A 20,133-nucleotide genomic window follows, 5' to 3' on the forward strand; every position below is an offset into this window, starting at 1 on the left:
AAAAAAAAAAAAAAAATATATATATAATTTTATCAGCTGTAAAACGTTATTATGAAATGGAAAAATATATATACCAAACAAATCTCAGAGAGAATAAATTGAAAAAGAAATGGTTTCACTTTAGGAAATATTTTGAGAGTGTTGGAAATGTGCTAACATAAACATGATCATGTATTTTATGTTTGGTTTTTTGTCGTTGGTATATTTAAAGTACTAATTTTGTCATAAATGTTTGTTTTTATCTGCCACAAAAGTTTTCGGCCGTGATGATTATTATCTGTGTCAAGCCATTATGTATGGAAATTATTTATTTAATTATTTGTATATGATATATGGATGTTCTGTATATGATGAAATTTGTTTTGAAAATAAAGAACCCTGTGGAAGGGGAAAAAATATTTTAAAAAAACAACAAAGCTTTAGTTTTACTGAATTTGTATAGAACCTTCATTTCCAAAAAACCTTTAGAAGGGAATTTGTTTAGTTGAAAGAATTTATTCCTGATAAGCAGATGTTTCATAAAATTTCACGTTTGCATAGACTGTGATCTTATATTTTAAACAATCATATTGTCGGTCCGATTTATTTTGAAGTTTCGCCATTCTGTTTCTCTATTTTTAATGATAACATACACATTAAATTAACTTATTACAAAGATCGGATTGCCAAGTAAGTGAAAATACACGTACAAATGGGAATACATGCGCCCTGCAGCCCCCAAATGTCGTAGGAAAATTATTGAGAGAAGGGGAACTCAGTCTCTAAAATCTTCTGTTTGTATTTCTCGTTATTTTTTAGTTATTCAAACAGTGTCGCATGGTGAACAATTTCGTCATGTTTGCGTTGGTGTTCACGTTGCTCGTGATTCTACTTCAGGGAACAGGTAGGAACCGAATGTTTAATGTTTATATATGTAGATTTAACAAAACGAGGAATAAATAATCAGGTCTATTTCAACTGCGTTTGATTTCAAGCAAATTGTTTTTGTCTTGATGAAGTAGAAATGTAATGAAATGTAACAAAGTGAAACATAAAAGAAAACAACAAAATACATTTGCCGTAAAAAAAAAAAAATCAATCCTAGTAAAAAATATAATTACCGACTTTCCTGATTCATTTCAATGAAAACTTAATTGCTTAAACATGTCTAAGCCAATTCATATCGATTTATTTTAAGAGAGCAGTTCTTCCTTTATTACCTTCTGTTTCTTGTCCTTCTTTCTTTTCCTTTTCAAATGTTTTATTCCGAATTATATGGCTGGTGTCTTCTTACACAAACTAAGTATAAAAGTACATATTATTTCATGCAGAGAAACATTTTACAGTTCTCCTATTCTATTGAAACCTTACAGCTTTTGCCGCTGAGCAACCCAGTTCTATCAATATTATGTGCCCATCTAAGACGTTGGAAACTGGGGAGGTTATACAATTAGTCTTAAAGAAGGCCGTTACTTCAGGCATACCAAGTGTATTTAATGTACCCTCGGAGTTATCAACATGGTACCACTGTTCGATACCAGGTGAGCCGTAGATTTGGTACAACATCACTCCAACAGCACTTCCTTACTTCATCATATCAAGTTTATATGATTTTCCATAAGAGTTATCAAAAAGGTGGTTCTGTTCAATACCGGGTAAGAATTGTGATGGCAATTATAACCTCATCCATTCCAGGTATAATTGGTGTAATCTTTTGATTTGTCAAAAGTTTACTCAATATGTGCAATATCGGGTAAGATACAAATGAAAGTACAAGAAACTGCATCCCAGGATTTAAGCATTACCTAGGTCCATTTGAATTCTGGTAACGAATCTAAAAAATATTTGTTTATCATACACGGGGAAATGAGTCGTAGATATTTCGGATATTTTTTATAAATTTAACTAGAAAGACGCAATAACACAGACAATCTTTATCTCTGACTATTTTTTACCGTTATTCTGACACTGCATTTACTCTAGCTGCATGGTTACGCAAGATAGTCAAGGACAATACCCCGTCAGTCTCCACATCTTTCTCAGATAGCCTAACCAAAACGAACGCAAGTTGAACGGAAAGCTAAATGCATAACTATCTACAAATTATAATGGTATTTCATAAAGGAAAAGCCATTATCACGGCGCTCGTAAACAACGCTTCTAACTTCATTTGCCGGCCTTCATATTGAATCTATTATTTAGGTATGCCAACTTTACAATTTCCACTTCACAAATATCGCAAACAATAGACCGGCTTAAACTAAAATTGTAGGTATAATTCCTAAACAAAAATGATTCTGGGTCACTCTATAAAGCTTGTCAGTGGATTTCATTGATGCTGTTATGCACAGCGGTCAATCAAATAGAAAAAATGGAAACTAGCAGCTCTTGGGAAAACATAAACTGGAACCCTGTTTCCCGCTCTCTGCAAAAGCTGACTAGTGTATTGATAACCCTGATAGACTATTTGTGAATGCGTTAAGTTGTTATCTTTTTTTGTGATATGCCTCCCATAGTGCACTCATTTCGAACAATCTGACTGATTTTTCCTGTTGCCACGTTCTGTTCAATAATCGTATAGTCTTTCAATTATTATTATAATCATTGAAATTGTATTCATTTAGTCGTTTTCATCTTTTTCGTTACTTTTTTTTTATTAGGGAGGGGGAGGGGCAACGATAATTGAGGAGAAACCTAAATCAGAAATTTGTACTTCTTTGGGATGATCCCCAGTCATTGGTTATTGATTACGTTTCTTACATTACCATCATTATTATCATAATTATCATAATTATCATAATTATTTGTATTATTATCTTTTTTATTGTTTTTATTACTATCATTATCATCTCCCTTATTTTATTATGATTTCTTTTTTAATTACATTTCTATCATCTTTATCATTACTATTATCGTTGATATATGTCTTTATTTTCACTCATTTTTCTATCATAATGACTGTTTTTTTAAAAGTATTGTCTATGATAATGTCGTTTTACTTTATGTGAATGGAAATCAAATAAATCAAATAAATAGATGAAATGGGAATTAAAAGCACAGGGTCTAGTGGGTACCATCGTCTCTATTTTGATAACCAGCCCTTTAATATGTTATACAGTGCGTCCCAGAAAAAAACGAAACCAAGAATTATCGATGTTTTATCATAACCTAATCAAAATTATAATTAATAAATGACACATATTTGTAATGCTTAGACCCTCCTCTTTCATTTGATACAACTCATATGATAAATATTTCACGCATGAGTGATTAAACAAAATTTACGAGAGGAAACCAAAATGTCATTTGACGGGCGGTATCTGAATTTCAATGAGAAAATCACATTTCTAGAAAGTTCAGTTTTTGCAACTTCATATGACACCTCAATCAGGAAAAATGAGCAAGGAATAACAAAGTTCTGTTTGTTTAAATTGATGCTTGCATTTCCATAATTTGATTTTAAAAGTTCGTTTTCACTGGCTGCCTGCCGTAGCAACGAGCAGAATTGATAAAAGACTTAACTCCGTTTCGTAGACAATCAGCCATGCATGAAGTCTTTCGTCTATGTCTGATCATGATAATATTGTTTGAAGGATATCGGAAATGTTAGAAATTAATATATGCAAACCTGATCACAAAATATAAGTTTCAAATTTATTTTCCACGTTGTATTATCCTCAGGACATGTAAGAAGTACAATACACAGTCATTTAGAAAATATACATTCTGATATAGAAGGTAGGAATATAATAGACTACCCCAGGAGCTTACGTCTGGACATTTTGAGTGATAAAATGCTGAGATATTATGACGGCGCTAATTTTTACCCCGACATTTTTGTTGTACCTCTGACATTAATTTTTACTTCTGACATTTTTACCTCTGACATATTACCTCTGGCATTTTGACCTCTGCCAATTTGACCTCTGTCATTTTATCCTCTGTCATTTTATCCTCTGACATTTTTACCTCTGACATATTACCTCTAACATTTTAACCTCTGTCATTTTATCCTCTGACATTGTTACCCCAGGCATTATTACCTCTGACATATTTTCCTCTGACATGTTCGTCTCTTATATTTTTACCTGGCACCGGCAATTCATACATGATTTCAATGATTACATTTTTAACCAGAGGGAAAACAATGGATAACACTTTGGTTATAAACATATATTAACGATCTGCTCTTAATGTTGTATACACCGCTAACAAATAATTTGTGACAGGATACGTATCATCCCTTCAACGTTCCACAGAAAGGTACATTTAAAAAAGCGAGTAAAACATTAAATGCGCACTAATATTATAAACCTGCTTCTGCTATTTACGAATCAATTAAGTATTCACCAATCAGTCAATATATCCTTGTCTAAGTCGATTTAAAAGGGGGAGTGATTGCTCATCGGTAAAATCAAACAGCATATAAACTCACCCGCAAGATTATTATCAAATCATTATCGATACTACTATAAGAACATGTATTGAATGAGCTAAAAATTGAGTTGGTGATACCATACGAGTTAGGTACTCACAAGGCCTTTTTATTAACCGGCATGGCTTAAGTAATTTTAGATGGATTAACTTAGTCTCTTTCTGTGAAACGCGTAAATAAATAAACACAACTGTGGACCGGTACGGTATTTTTTGTTAAACGGTCGTTCATTTTGAATATAAAAAAACACAGAGATGTGAGTTAACGCTTTATAGCAGGCGACGAAGGGGGTTGGGGTATCTATGGCAGAGTTAGATGGTTTTCATTTTGAGGAATGAATCTCCTTCCAGAGGATAGTCCGGTATTTAATAATTGAGAAACTAGAAATACAACTCATTATGTGAAGAAGAAACAAAATACAATGTTGGCCCTCCTGATGGCAAGGTCTGGAGGTGCGCAGCTTTAATAGGAAACAAGGATGGAATACACTTTGAGAGAATAAGTTCTGGTGAATGTCACAATTATGCATTGATATATATATTATTATCCTTTGAATTAATTTCAAAATACACGCAGATTTTATGGCATTGCCTTTTTTTTCCAGAAAATCTCATTAAAAAAATCATTGCTTTTTGCAGTTTTCATTTAATTTAATTTGTATGGGGGGACGGGTAAAGGTTATACATTAAAGATTATAATGAATGACGTAATGTAGCATTCAGATTCCTCAGCTCTCCCAGATATTTAATTTAAACAAATATCAGTTTCATTGTTACATTACATGAGGGTGTCTCGAAAGAACATTGTACTTCTTTGGATGATGTGTCTCTTGTCTTTTTATTCTTTTGCACTGTACTACTTTTCTGATATGTCACACCTCAATTGAACGTGTATGTTTTTGTACGTAATTTTGTATTAATTTAATTTCAAGCCTAGAAATATAGAATACAAGTACATAAGTGCTTGTATTCTTTAATGTTATTTTTTGTATACAATGTTTTAAATTTTAAAATATTAAGTGTCCGTTTTAAAGTATCAAGTTATGGCGTCCAGTTAATAACTTGTTACATGCATATTGTGTGGTGTAATTTCAGCGTGTTTATCGAACACCTGTCAACATGGAGGAACCTGCGAGGAAACAGACGAGGGGTTTAACTGCACTTGCCTGGATGGCTACTATGGAGACAGATGCGAGTACGGTAAGAGGAGGAGATTAATTACATGAGAAAGGGAGAGATACAAAAAAACGGTGATATAGACAGAGAGAGAGAGAGAGAGACAGAGTGAGCGACATACAGGTATAGGCAACCAGAAACAGAGACAGAAAAAGAGCAAGAAAGACAGAGAGAGAGCGATTGAGAGACAAAGGGAGAGACAGAGAGCCAGACAGAGAGACAGAGAGAGAGAGAAGGAAAGAGAGAGAGAGAGAGAGGGAGGGGGGGGGGGGGGGGGCTAAATCCACAACAACAACCTCTGGATTAAAAAAAATAAGTTAAAGAGATATATTTTTTTATTTTTTTATTTTTTTTTTTTTTTTTTGGGGGGGGGGTACTGTAGTACGTGGTGGTATACTTTAATATTGGTGAAGGCTCGTTTTAAAAACTCTCATATGAATGGTCTGGGGATCGATCCTTGGTCGGGGCTGACATTTTCGGAACAGGATAATTACATTTTGTATTTTTGCTCAATTCATTGCATGAAGACTCCTTCGTCCAGTCCGTGAGACTAGTCGGTGGAAGTAAAAGTGAAGGAAGAGTAGTTATCACATCTCGTTCTCGTCCTACAACCTACATGTTAATCCATCAATTAAACTGGTCCAGGAACGCTTCACGGTTGGTCTGCAAGTATCTAGGATATGAAGGTAAATGCTTTATCAAGTTTACAGTCCTGTATTCTGTTCACTTTAAAGGGATAGTTGAGTTCTGTTTTCAGACCGCAAATGCCTTCAAAGTGCATGGTTATTGCTCTTATTCTTATCTATTTTTTATTTATTTATTTATTTATTTCCTCTCATAGGGTGGATGGCCCTTTCAGCACAGCTGATTTTCAAAGGGGTCCACAAACATAAAAATAACAATAAAATATACAGTGAATTATACAATAATATGTAAAACGTTGCAAATGCAAGAAGTAAGGCAATGAATATGTACATGTAAAGTCAAACAAATAAATATCTAACAGATTAATGTACAAAACAAACAAGCAATAAGACAGTTAATTGCAGATATTCAACTAGAACGACAACAAGCGTACGAGTAAAACTGTAAAACCGATAACATAACACAAAAAAACATCAAGGTAAACATAAGAAAAAAAACACAAGACAGGAATAAGAGGATGGGTATAATATTTATCATGTTTAAAAAACTATTACAAAAAAACTATAAAAAAACTATTAAAAAAAAATTAAAAAAATTCTAGTTTCTAAAAAGTTTCTAGTACCCTTCTATCACCTAAAATTGCTATGAAGGTAATTTTAGACCCCAACATGTTTGAAATTTAGCCAATACGATCATACAATTTCAGTTCCACTTTCCAAAAAATACAGTGACCGTTAAGTAATTAATTAATAAAGAATACATGGGCCGCCTTGTTGTGCGTAATGTAACCAACACGAAAAAGCCAACAAAAAGCCAACATTGGCATTGGCTGAAATACAACGTAAAAGGCGCTATTTCGTTTTTTCAACGGCTTTTTCAAATTATCGAAAATTTGTGGTGGTACACAAATATTAGACATCGTTATATTTATGGATATTTCAGCCGTTTCTGAACTAAATTTGATCGAACAAAGATGATTTTGTCATTTAAATTGTATGTTCTTTCAAATTTGACACTCAGTTTTCATTATCTCGCAAACAATTATGTAGCGCCCTCTGTAACATAACTCAACTATCCCTTTAATGTGTTCGTCAGGTACATCCTAGTCACACCAAGGATACCGACCTAAAGTGCAGTGTTTCCGTCATGGCCATGGCATCGTTTCACAAAACCGTCATAAATGCATTATCGCCGACAACCTATGAAACGCGTGGATTAAATTTACCACGCTTTTTTTTGGGGGGGGGGGCGATGTCGGTGGGCTTGTACTTAAGACTGAATTCTTTTTACATTACACTCGAAAGGCCATTATTCGGTAGGTTCGAACTTGATGTGGAGTCAATTTGGCGGCGTGACTGACGTATCTACTGTCAGATATTAAAGTTCATCATCAATATTCATCCATGCAGTCCATTGTACCAGAGGACATTAACTTCTTCTACAGCTATTTGCAAAAGGGAAATGAGTAAGCAAGATCGTCCGGACAACAAAACTCACGAATACACAAGATAAATAGAAAAGGTTAAGTTATTGTAAAGGTAAACTAAATTGGTGATATCTCTGATTCGTTTCATGGTGGTTTGGATTGAATTTCATGGAAGAAATGTCCTCTGAAAAGGAATTGCCCTTTCACATACTATCAAATTCAAGTATAGATAGAAATGGCTGAAATATTGAGATCAAATTTCATGCCAAATGTCCGTGTAATTCCATATTATATACATTTCATGTAACTATATCAAGACCGAGTCAATTTCATATCATTCCCTTTCCTCACAGTCTGCTTCAAATCATGTGTGTTATCATTTTTCAACCATCCCCGAATACTCCCAAGCAGTTTCTTTCACAATTTAATACAATAATAAGAACTCCACCTTATCTTTCATGTAATTTATTAGACGAATGCAGTAGAAAAAAGTAATTTGTAAGCTCTGTGATTTTGTTTCAAATGGCGATAGGATAATTTTCCGATTAAAAAGGGATTAATCCTTCACATACCCTAATATTATCAATACACTCAAACTTGTCTATAGCAACTACCCAATGGAAACACGAAAAGTGGTCTTTGTAGACAGGTTCCTTTTTAGTACATGTTTCAATGAGAAACCATTTTCAAGGGAAACAAAAAGACCGGTGGTCACTAAAGCAGGTTTGACTGTACGATTAGAAATGGCTATAAACTGTGGACCTACTTTCATGTTACATATCTGTACAATTTCATAAACCTCTGCCATCATGACTGAGTAAATTCTCTACCTCCTCGATGATTTCATTACCTCAATGGGTGTACATCCATTCCTGGGTACTACATAATTCTTATTGCTACCAGACAATTTGTTTAAACAATGTAATCTCACGACCAGAACTCATCGATATCTTTGAGGAATTAAGACAATTATACATAATTTAGAAAAATCATAATTAGACTTAGAAGTGCAAATATATTTTGTTCCAAATGCTCTTTCATATTTTGTGTTCTTTCTGATTATATCCCAAAAGATGTATATGCGACAGTGGGAGGAGATCTCTTCGAGATTATGTCCTTAGATAATAATTCTGAAACTGTGACTGTGAGGTGCCCTGTCGATGTGACTAGCATTGCTGACTGCTGGTACGAAGAGAGGGCGGCGATGAATCCTAGGGAGGAGAGTATAGCTGTTGTTTGCTGTATTGGTAAGTGTTTCAGAATAATGGGAATGTGTTGACTAGGAGACTTGAAACAAATGGAGTCACAACATACAGATCGTTACTTACTTACTTACTTACTGCCCATAATGCCTCCTGGCACATAGGGCAGCAACAGAAGTCTTCCACTCCTTCCGATCCTGGGCCAGTCTTTGGATTGTATCCCATGTGTGGTTCAGGTCTTTAATCTCCCCTTCCACAGTTCTTCGCCAAGTGGTTTTAGGACGTCCCTTCTTTCTTTTGCCTTCTGGTGTCCAGTGGAGGGCTGTTCGTGTGATGTCATCTCTGTTCTTTCTCATTACATGCCCGATCCATCTCCACCTTCTTCTCGTGATGAAGTTCTCCATGCTGTCTTGATGGCATTGGGCATACAGTGCTTTATTTGAAATGGTGTTTGGCCAGAAAACGCGGCATATTCTTCTAAGAGTCTTTGTGTGGAAGACTGATAGCTTACTAAGGTCGTTTTTGTCATTCTCCAAAATTCAGAGCCGTACAGGAGAGTGGAAAGGACACAGCTCTGGTACAATTTTAGCTTGGTCTTGGTGCTGTACTGCTGTGATCGCCATATATTATTGAGCATTCTGAGTGCATTTCTTGCTTTATTGAGACGGTTCCTAATGTCTTTGCCTGCGCCTCCATCGTGCCTGACAGTGCTTCCCAGGTAAGTAAACTCCTCAGTTATAGGTAGGTCTTCCCCGTTTACTTGAATTGGTAAAGGATCCGAGATGTTAAGGGTCATCACCTCTGTTTTCTTTTGGCTGATCTTCAAGCCAGTTTGCTGGGCAAAATCACTGAGTCTGGATGTTTTTTCCTGCATATGCTGGTGGGTGTGTATAAGTAGAGCGAGATCATCTGCAAAGTCGAGGTCATCAAGTGTAGAAAAGAGGGTCCATCTTATGCCTCTTTTTGGTCTTCAGTTGCCTGTCTTATCATTCAGTGCCGACATGACACACCCTTGCCTAACTCCAGACTTTACTTGGAACTTATGGTTACTGTTTCCAACTCTGCATGTAAAATTGGTGTAAAAGCTCTCAATGACAAGAACTAACTGCTCTGATATCCCATATTTGCCTAGTATTTTCCACAGGCTGTCTAGGTGGATGCTATCGAATGCTTTTTCAAAGTCAACAAAATTAATATAAAGTTTCCTCTGCCATTCTGTGCATTGCTCTATGATGTTACGAAGTGCAAATATCTGATCAGTGCACCTTTTTCCCTTCCGAAAACCTGCCTGTTCCCTTCTGAGATTTTGGTCAACAGCATCTATGATACGTGTAATAATTATCTTTGCCAATATTTTGCTTGGTATTGACAATAGAGTGATGCCACGGCAGTTATTGCAGTTTTTTGGGGATCCCTTCTTTGGTAATTTTACAATAACTCCCTCTGACCAATTGCCAGGAACTGCCTTCCTTTCCGATCGATTTCCGATCGTTAGTCTCAGCTAATACGACAGGAATCGGTAAACCAAAGTTCGTTTTATAGCATAACTATGTAATATATACCAACGATTATCTATTTTACATACCAAAAAGAAATTTGATTGTTTTCATTTCATACAGACATCCTTTACCATAACAAAATGAAATTAAAAAAATCTAATTAACGAAAATGTGTTGAAATAGCCCTTTAATATAAAATTAATTTTGGGGGATCCGTCAAAGCTATTTCTCAAGGAATTCTTTATGTTAAAGCCATGGAAATTCAGAAAGACTTAGGCATAATTTACAACTGCACACTAGTTTTCTGTGCTCGTTAATTTGAGGAATTAGCTAGCTACGCATTAAAAACCTCTCTTAAGCTCTCTAATCTATAATGTTAAAATCATTTTTTTATTAAAACTCTTCTGTGTAGTTTTGAAGCGTCAGCCATCAGACATCAGAGAACAAGACACTCTGTTTGTTTTATTGTACATATCCTTAATAAATTGCCACGTGTTTGCATTAATTATCATTAGTTGAGACTCTCCACCTAAAACCTCTTCGGTATTCGGCACATACTGTTCGAATTAGGTTCGTAATATGATTTACAGGGATTCTGAGACACTAACTTGCTTGGGCGACAATTGTTCAAGGCTTCAATTTGTCAGAGATATAGTACCTTCAAAAGCATGACACTGTGTTATTTAAAAAAAAAAAAAGTTTAAGGTTTAGTAGAATATGGGCAATGTTGTAATTGGGTTTTAGGTGAGGATGAGGTTCGATTTCGGGGTTAGGTAAAGCGTTCTGATTACTGGGACAGGCATTTGGTAATAAACATTAAAAGAGTCCCATGTCTTCTAACCCACAAGTGCCAGAACTTCGAAGTGCGCATGGCTATGAATGCTGATTTAGCCCAACTAATAAGGTGATAGTTTCGTGGTCCATTTAAAAACAGTCTCTGTGTTTTAAAGACATGTGATTTTTTTTCAACAGTGAACCTGTGCAGTACACCTCGAGGTAGTCCAGTTGGTCTAGAAAGCGGTAAGGTTCCAAACAGCGCTATTACAATCTCGAGTAGGAGAAATAAAAATTTGGGTAAACTGAAAGTCCGTCTTAACAGTAATTCTGCGTGGGTATCCGCTACGGATGACGAAGACCCCTGGCTTCAGATCAAATTCGATTCCACCTTTGTCATTACCGCCATCATGACGCAAGGCAGAGCAAATGCTGAACAACAGCGGGTGACATCGTACACAATTTCATCGAGTATGGACGGAGCATCTTGGACCTACAACCAGGATATCAACACCAACACCGTCAAGGTATTTACACTTGGTTTGCTTACTTGACCTCTCTGCACGGTTGCTCATTTGTCTAATGTGCCAATTAATGGAATTTTAGTGGTTTTGCAAAATTACCCTTGTCCGATCATGATTAGCTCCAATAACAACATTCCAGATATTGCCCAGGAAACAATTAAATAATCATGAAGCCTTCGGTATGTCTATCCAATGATAAATGCAATGTGACACTACAGGAAGATTATTTGTGTGGCGTATAAAAAGTTTAAATCTCAATGAAATAAATGATAATCAATGGCGTAGTGTGAGCCCGGATATTGAGGGGCGCTGGCATAATTTTTTTTTGGGGGGGGGCGGGGGGGGGGGAGGGCACCGGTCTCATTGGGGGAGATGATATACAAGGCCACTGATTAGCGTGTGGTACTATTGTCTTCGTTCTTCATCCTTTTCCTATTTTTCTCTTTGCTATTCCTCTTTTTATAGTTTGCCTCTTTTCCTATTTTCTTCGTAATTCGAAGGGGGGGGGGGTAATTCGAAGTATGCCCTAGAATCCACTTCGTTATTGGATGTTTATTGTTCCACCCTCATATCTACTTATTATTTTAGAGGGAGAGAGAGAGACGGAGAGATGCGAAAGATATTACTCAGAAACACAGACAATTACACAGAAAATAGGCTATGTAAGGTCCATTAAAATCTTACTGACAAAAAAGACAGCATGTTTTTTAAAATCTTGTCGGAAACATTAAATGTGACCTAATCACAAATTGCTGTGTTAACGTTTATGTATAAAAAAAACCCCAACTGCCTAAATAGTATGGCGAAAAAGATCCAGATATTGGTAGTTGAAAGACAATCAATATGTAAAGAAAAAGGTGGCAATAAATGTGCAAATGGAGATATGTCTCTATTATTCTGTTATTTTTCCCGTTTTCTTCTGTTCTTTGTTATTGTTATACTCCTTTATGTTCCTGGAAATGAAATGAAACATAATATATAAAAACAAAATGTGAAGAAGTGATGGTGAATGTATGAACAATTTTAACAGAGGTATTACAAATGAATAGTAACAAAGAAAGGAAACAAATATTTCAAAAGTAACATAATTGGTTTGATCAGTAGATATTGAAATTCAACACTTCACACTCAAGTTTATTTCATTATCTTTTGGTTGTATTATCTCATTTAGGTCTACACAGGAAACTACGACTCAAATAGTGTTGTGGTGCATAACATCTTTAAGCCGATCGAATGCCTATTCTTTCGTATCCATCCAAAGACGGCCAATGATGACCTGCGGGCCCTCAGGCTAGAGCTCACTGGATATGGACCTCTCAATGACTTATTAGGTGAGTACATTGTGAAAAGGTTGGGCAATATTTTTCCAACACTTTGCCAAACGTTGTGCCAATAGTCATCCCAACCATCTATTGGGCAATATTATTGGTAAACGTAAGTACCCTACTTCACAAGTGCATAATTGTTTCCTATTTTGTCCAAAATATGGGCAAAGATATGACCCTTCAACTGCACGACCACGGTAGCCCACTTGTTGGGAAAATCTTGACCAGCAGTTGGGCAAAATACGAAACAATTATGCACCTACTTACGTTTACTAATACCACTGGGCAAAACATTGCCCAATAAATGGTTTGGTTGACTATTCGCACAACGTTGGGCAAAGTGTCGGAAAATATTGCCCAAACTTTTCACAGTGTAAGGCTACATCCTTAAAAAGACCCAGCAGCAAAAGAAGGATTGGAATAATAATAATGTCTTCTTAGTTTAGCCAATCCAAAAGGTATTTGATGAAGCGCACCTTTCCTTGCAGTTATAAAGCGCTGTATACATCGATCCGCACGTTTGGGCCACTTAAAGGCCCACTGCACTACTTGTAGCTACTTGTAGCTACTTGCGCCCTCTATATAACAAACAATGCTTAATCGGTGACCATTGGTCCCCCATGATCCTCTTTTTCTTATGTTAACTGAGAGCTGAGTTGATGAGCTAACCATCTGTCCAGTGACCTTGTAGGGCGGTCTAATCCCTCCTGTAAACTATGGCAGATAAGCTTTAAACAAGGACATAATTATATCACCTTTTTTTTTTAAAGCGCTCATCTCTGTCACGTCACGCTGTGACGCTCACGGCGCTAGACATAGTCCAGATTCAGTCCGTTCGTTCTTTATATCCCCCACACACAGCGCGGTCTCTCCACTGATCGCGCAATCCCCAAATTTCCGTCCACACGAACGTATTCAGGACCCAGATTTAGAGGAATGGCTAGGTCTACTTTCAACGTTGAGGGTGTGTTATTTTATCAGCTGATTGGGTGCGCTAAACGAAAACGGTACAGAGGCTGGACTACGCTAGACATTATTACACTGGTTATAGCTGAACCACCAGAGCAACTAGCGCTGAAAAAAATAGCAGGCACCCATTCACACCTGGGAATGTATAGATTGATGTTTTGCTAAAGGACACTTGTGTAGGGCAGGGAATCGACCTGCGGACCCTGTAATCTTCAGTCCGGTGGCTTACCCACCGGACCACAACACTTGGTATCTATGTAGGTGATGTAATCGAACGGTTTAAATGATCGGCAGGAGATGCGAAGACCGAGGATTCGATTAGCAATCAACCCACTGACGGCGCTAAAACCTAAGTCTAATCGTCGAATCGACCCCAAAACGACTCGAAATTTGGGTCAGTCGTATTGTTTCGTTCGTTCTGTTGTTGGTAAGAGGCGGTATTCTAAAAGTTCACTAGTGTTCGCTTCCAGTTTATACGAGGTGCGTTGCGGTTTTATTATGCTATTATGCACGCCAGCCTGTCGTATGTTCGCAGTAGTTGAACTAAAACGAGTTTTAAAAAAGTTTTGGTTTTCTGAAAACTCGTTTAGCAACTAACTTCTAAACAATAACCTAATATATCACTTTTATAAACTGAAAAAAGTTTGTTTGTACGTTTGTTGTCTTCAGCTGCAATGAACCGTGAAGAGGTAAGCTGTTCACGTCCTATCCAAGGGGAAGGAATGGGAGTGGAAGATGGACGAATCCCAGACTCTAGTCTCACCTCCTCGTCCGATTATGATCTTAATTACACTGCATCAGATGGAAGATTAAACGGTGGAGTTACTCCAAACGAAAAGGCAGCATGGCTTGCTAGGAATGATGACGTAGATAAATGGGTCAAGGTGAGTCCGATATTAAACACTAATTCCATTCACCTATTTCTTGTAAATGATCAAGGATGATTATTGAATGATCAGTTATTTCATGGGGATACTAATTAATTTGTATTTTACCTGTTTATATGCTTGTGTATTTATCTATTTTGTTTTTGATGCTGTTATTTGTTTTATTATTACCAAACAGGGCCTCATGGAAGACCACCAAATTTGTGATATGTGCCATCCTGTATAAATATCAGAAATAAATAAATAAATTATAATAACGACCCCCCCCCCCCCGGAAAGACACTTAAGCATAAATTCCGTTTTTCCTGAACGTCGTACACTTACTGAATTCAAGCACTAGCTAACTCCAATATTAACGCTCTTACGTAAAGCCCAAATGAAACCCGAACCCGAAACCAAAGGTAGCATTAATCATTGATGATTTATATTACCTCGCCTACTGCTTTGAAAGCAACTATTTACTTGTAACTATACGTGATTTTTACCGACACATTTCTTGGTAATTATCTATCTACTTCTAAACTTTTTTCGCATTGCCTTGGACAGTTGGAAACCCTCTATTAAAGATATTATGTCCCTTTTGCAGCCAACATCAAATTGCATAGAATTTTGCAGGAATTATATGAATACGTTTCAATATGTACGTCCTATCTGTGAAATATAAACGTTAGCAGTGTCCCAGTATTCAATTCATTCAAGGAAACCCGTTTACTTTCTAGACGTCCTTGTCAGACACTATTATTGAGTGACTAACTGTCATGTTTTTTTATTTGGTAATAACATACATAAAATGAGCTGTAACAGGTACATGAGCATTTGTCTACATCAATAACCCACTACTTGTATTGGCCAAAATTAAACTGATTGAATTTTTGTGCAGCAACAAAATGGACAACCATTCGGTAAAGGGTCTGAAAATCAGACTATTAGTTCGGTGAATGCAATCACTCATGTCGATTCGACAACTAATGATCGTTATTTTCCCACAAAAAGCCATTTTCAAACTCTTTCGTCAGTTTTGAGGGAAGTTCTAAATAAGTATTGTCTTTCGAATGCCGTTGGAATTTACCAATTTCATTTTTTTGACCTGCAAATGGGACACACTACCTTCAAAGGATTTTCATTCTTAATTTTTTGTCTTGATCACTTGATGAAGATGTATATGGAATTTCGAAATTTCGAAATTTGCGATCTCATAAAAACCATTGGATTTAGAGCTTGAAACCTCTCTTCTTCAAATTTGTTTTCGTCGTCATCTCATACACACAACACACACACACACCCCCACACACACATACACACCCCCACACACATGTATATGTATATATATTATAAATATATATCACAACTTGGCACTTATTCAAGCTCAAAGCTAGGATCCGACTGAGGTACGTGGCTTGTCATTTTTAACTCATCTGCCTCCCACCCCCGACAAAGGATCAATAAAGATTTAACATTTGTCAAGCTGTCAGTCAATCTAACTTTCTTTCGCCGAAACTACTGGCCCGTATCCTTGGTCTAGTTGTTTAACAGCACTGGCGCCCCCTCCCCCCACTCAGAGGTCGGAATGACCGCATGCGTGTTGCCAAAATGTCCGGTAAAGGGGTACTTTTCGTGCGACAAAGTCCGGCCCGAGAATTGTAAAAAAAGAGGTGTATTTGACTTTTCACCCGGAGATTTCTTTAAAAAGGGGGTGTTTTTCTTTTTTTTCTCTCATCTCTTTGGACTCCTGAGAATTTATTCCGAATTTAGGGGGGGGGGGTACATTCAGCATTTTTCCTGATTTAGGGGGGTCTCTAAGGCAGGAAAAGCCCGCGAAAAGCCCGCGAAAGGGGGGTTCGGAAATGTTGGCAGTCCTCAGATAGGGGGTGCTTTCAAAAAGAGGGTACGAGCATATGCGTACTCTAAATAACACTGAGTGGGGGGGGGGGCACTGGCGTCCTATGCCAATCAAAAAAAAAAGGAAGGACAGCAATGGGAAACTTTGATTTAGCTACGCGCCTTCATTCTCTAAATTGTATTACTTACAAATGTGTATTTATTTCCAGGAGGGTAGCCAAATTTTGGGTTGTCAAAGTTATTTCATAACTGTATTTATTTATTTATCAGTTTATACTTGTTGCTAAGTCTTACTTCTATTAACGCACTAACGAGTCAGATAGATCTTGGAAGGACCTCTAACGTCACTGGTGTTATCGTACAAGGCAGATTCGAGTTGGCACAATGGATTACTTCTGTCAAGGTATCCTATTCGCTGGATAACGTGACATGGACTTATGCTTTGGAACCACAATGTGGTGAACAAAGAGTAAGTACTACATGTCTTGCATCGTCGACCTGTTGTTGATGTACATTAAAGGTAAAGTAAAGATCAGTTTTGGAAACGCCCCCCCTCTCAAAATATGAAATGAAAGCTCTTATTACCAATCATGTGAAAGAAAATGTTTTAACTAATACGTGATGATACAAATTTTGCCGAGAAACCGCCTACTAATTGATATATTTGGTAAATTATTATATCTTTTTGGACCTGATAGATATCGCGCACGTGTCGCCTAGTCCCATATACATCTTTCTGTGTACAGTGCTTGTAACCAAGACTGGGCCAAATTTCTTATCATTTTGATGATTCCAGAACCTTCCAGTACACCAATACTTATGTGCTAGATGATCAACCTTTTCTGATCGATTCCACAACGTTTCTTTTACAATGCAATCGCATGACCATAACTGGTCTTTATCTTTTAAGGCATCGTTTAACAATGTTTCCAGTTTTTCAAATCTGAGATGCGTGACCCTACGTATTACCAGTGTCTGTGATATGGTGTAATATTGAAGCCTTAAAAAAATAGCTATTCAAAATGATCATAGTGCTTCAAAAAAGTAAACATCTTTAAGTGATCGGTTTTACCATACTCATTTCCCCAATAGTTTTGTTCAAAGCTGTTTGGCAAACAGTTGTTGACATTTCTATTTCTAATCATAAATACCATGATAATCAGACAGGCGATCGGCTTGTAAAAGTCATGGGATTCCTGACTATAACTATGATTGCAGCATGAGCTAAATCCAGGATTGTTTTTGAAATATTAGGCAAAGATACCCAAACCCTGTAGACAAAGAATTATGCCGTGGTTATGTCTATTCCGAAGCGTTGGTCATTAAAATAAAGTTGTATTATATGACGAATCATTAAAGGGTAATTAACCCACAGCAATTTGTTTAAAGCACATATAAAGAGCATGCTGACTTTAATAGCAAGCTGTCTCCCACGCCTCGCATTGAACTTTAAAGAGTCTATATGTATCGTGCATTATACGCCATTTTTGGCATATTTACCTGTGCTCGGTTTTCCAAAGTTATGTCTGACTGTATAAATGATATTATATTTTAGGACATCTCAGTAGAATAGCATCCACGAGACCAAACGTTCCTAAACAGCCATATTACATAATGCATCATAAACTGATGACGCGCAGGTGATGATGCTTGCGTATAGGAACGCCTTCACCGAATGATGGCGCAATTGAAAATACACTACAACAGTGATAGGAAAGTCCATAAATTACCCAGCTTTTAATAAAAACAAGTGCAATATTGAAAAATATGTTGAAGAAGATAAGTTTATAAATATCTGGATAAGAAAAGGAAAGAAAAGTGAAAACATATATTTGAACAGACATAAGGAGAAGGTGAAAGATTGATATAAAAAATACAAATACAAAAGGAAAGTTCGAGAAGAACATTAGAGAAAGAGAATGAAGAAAGATACAAGGAAAGGAAGTGGAGATAAATTAAATAAAAAAAGAAAAACAAATAGCATTTCATGTTTTTTACTTTGTGAGGAGGCCTACACATTTGCAATTCAGCTTATCCCGCGAAACATATTGTGATATAAACCATTTTTAATTGAACCAAAATATCCATGCAATGCCCTTAACATAATCATTTCTTCATCATGATCTTCAGATCTACGCAGCAAACTACGATAACACCACTCCCGAGACCATACTGTTCCCTCGACCAATCACTGCTCGATACGTCAGAATACACCCACTCACTTGGATTGGGCACCAGGCCATGAGATATGAGGTTGTTGGCATAGCTGATCAAACGGAACTTTGAAAACAAGAAGACTTCTACTAGATGTTATTGTTGTTAAATTTTAATATTCTGTTATTATTGTTATTGTTGTTATCATTTTCATTATTATTTCATTTGTTATTGTTATTATTATTGTTATTATAACTATTATTGTTATTATCACTATTACTTTCACTATTATTATCAACATATTAAAGTTATTGTTATTGTTATAATGACTAGTACTATTATTATCATCATCATTATTATTTTCATTCTTTGTTATTGCTATTATCTTTTGTAAAAGGAGCAGCATTCGCATCATGGTAAGATCTGATTTTACCCACAAGTAGGGGATAAACACACTGTGTAGGTGTTGTGGTTGAGTGGATAGGTTCGTGAACTATGAAGCACAAGGTACGGGGTTCGAATCCCTGTCACAGTAAAAGTATCGTTTGGCAAGACATTAAGGTAGAATATTTGCCATTCTCGACTGAGGTGAAGGTCACGCTTAAGCCGGAGGGTAATGGAAGTGTACATATTGTCATGAACATTTATTTATTCAGCAATCGTGAATATCGTGAATATTTAACAGTGTAAAGATTATATTTAACAAAATGACTATAAAACAGTTGTAAATAATGTAGTAAATGGTTGTTACCTTGGATAAGTGATTATCTAAAATGGCATCTATTAGTTTCTAAATAAATAATTTACAAAACATAAGAGTATGTGGCCAATAGGGGCCTGTAACTTCAAAATTGACATGCAATCAATTGTAAAATTACGTTGTATCTAGCCCTTCTTGCGGCATTAATTATATTTTATCAAGATTATATCTATTAGTGACAGAAAATAATAATTTGATACCTTTCATGATATAAGCTACCATTGTTTGAAAGAGATAAGCTAAACTTTCGGGTATAATTGTAATTTGTTATATTGCAGGGTGAAATTACTATTAAGAGATAGTTGCATCCAAATTCTCGTGAGAGAAAAAAATGTTGGCGTCGTCATCAAATAGTATAAATGATATAAGGGATGAAGCTTTCGTTATATTATATTAATATATATATTTCATTAATAATTCCCCATGTTAATTTAATGTTAGATTTGACTTATTTATTCGTTCTCAATAATGCATTTTACGGGAAGTTCAAATTACCTCGGGTAAAATTATTCCGGTATCTGTTTTGTATCCATTAATGTT

At 36.2% G+C, this 20,133-nt stretch overlaps 1 protein-coding gene across 1 annotated transcript; it reads left to right on the top strand.

Moving 5' to 3' along the window:
• The first annotated feature begins 1,280 nt into the window (after positions 1-1,280).
• Positions 1,281-18,966, top strand: LOC105441197 (lactadherin-like). The gene is made up of 9 exons (XM_030985550.1): positions 1,281-1,520; positions 5,509-5,613; positions 6,117-6,275; positions 8,734-8,907; positions 11,334-11,662; positions 12,831-12,990; positions 14,623-14,837; positions 16,999-17,148; positions 18,810-18,966. Exons 1-9 carry the CDS (start codon positions 1,388-1,390, stop codon positions 18,963-18,965), a joined length of 1,581 nt encoding a protein of 526 aa, XP_030841410.1. The 5' UTR covers positions 1,281-1,387; the 3' UTR covers position 18,966.
• Positions 18,967-20,133: the final 1,167 nt, after the last annotated feature.

This window comes from Strongylocentrotus purpuratus, unplaced genomic scaffold (genome assembly GCF_000002235.5).
Source record: "Strongylocentrotus purpuratus isolate Spur 01 unplaced genomic scaffold, Spur_5.0 spur5_scaffold_15, whole genome shotgun sequence".
NCBI classification, from domain to species: Eukaryota; Metazoa; Echinodermata; class Echinoidea; order Camarodonta; family Strongylocentrotidae; genus Strongylocentrotus; species Strongylocentrotus purpuratus.

Excerpts from the sequence above, each read along its gene's own strand:
- LOC105441197 (XM_030985550.1), top strand. The coding sequence starts at position 1,388 with ATGTGCCCATCTAAGACGTTGGAAACTGGGGAGGTTATACAATTAGTC. Across the intron at positions 5,614-6,116 it reads TGGAGACAGATGCGAGTACG|ACTCCTTCGTCCAGTCCGTG; the intron begins GTAAGAGGAGGA and ends CATTGCATGAAG. Across the intron at positions 12,991-14,622 it reads ACCTCTCAATGACTTATTAG|CTGCAATGAACCGTGAAGAG; the intron begins GTGAGTACATTG and ends TGTTGTCTTCAG.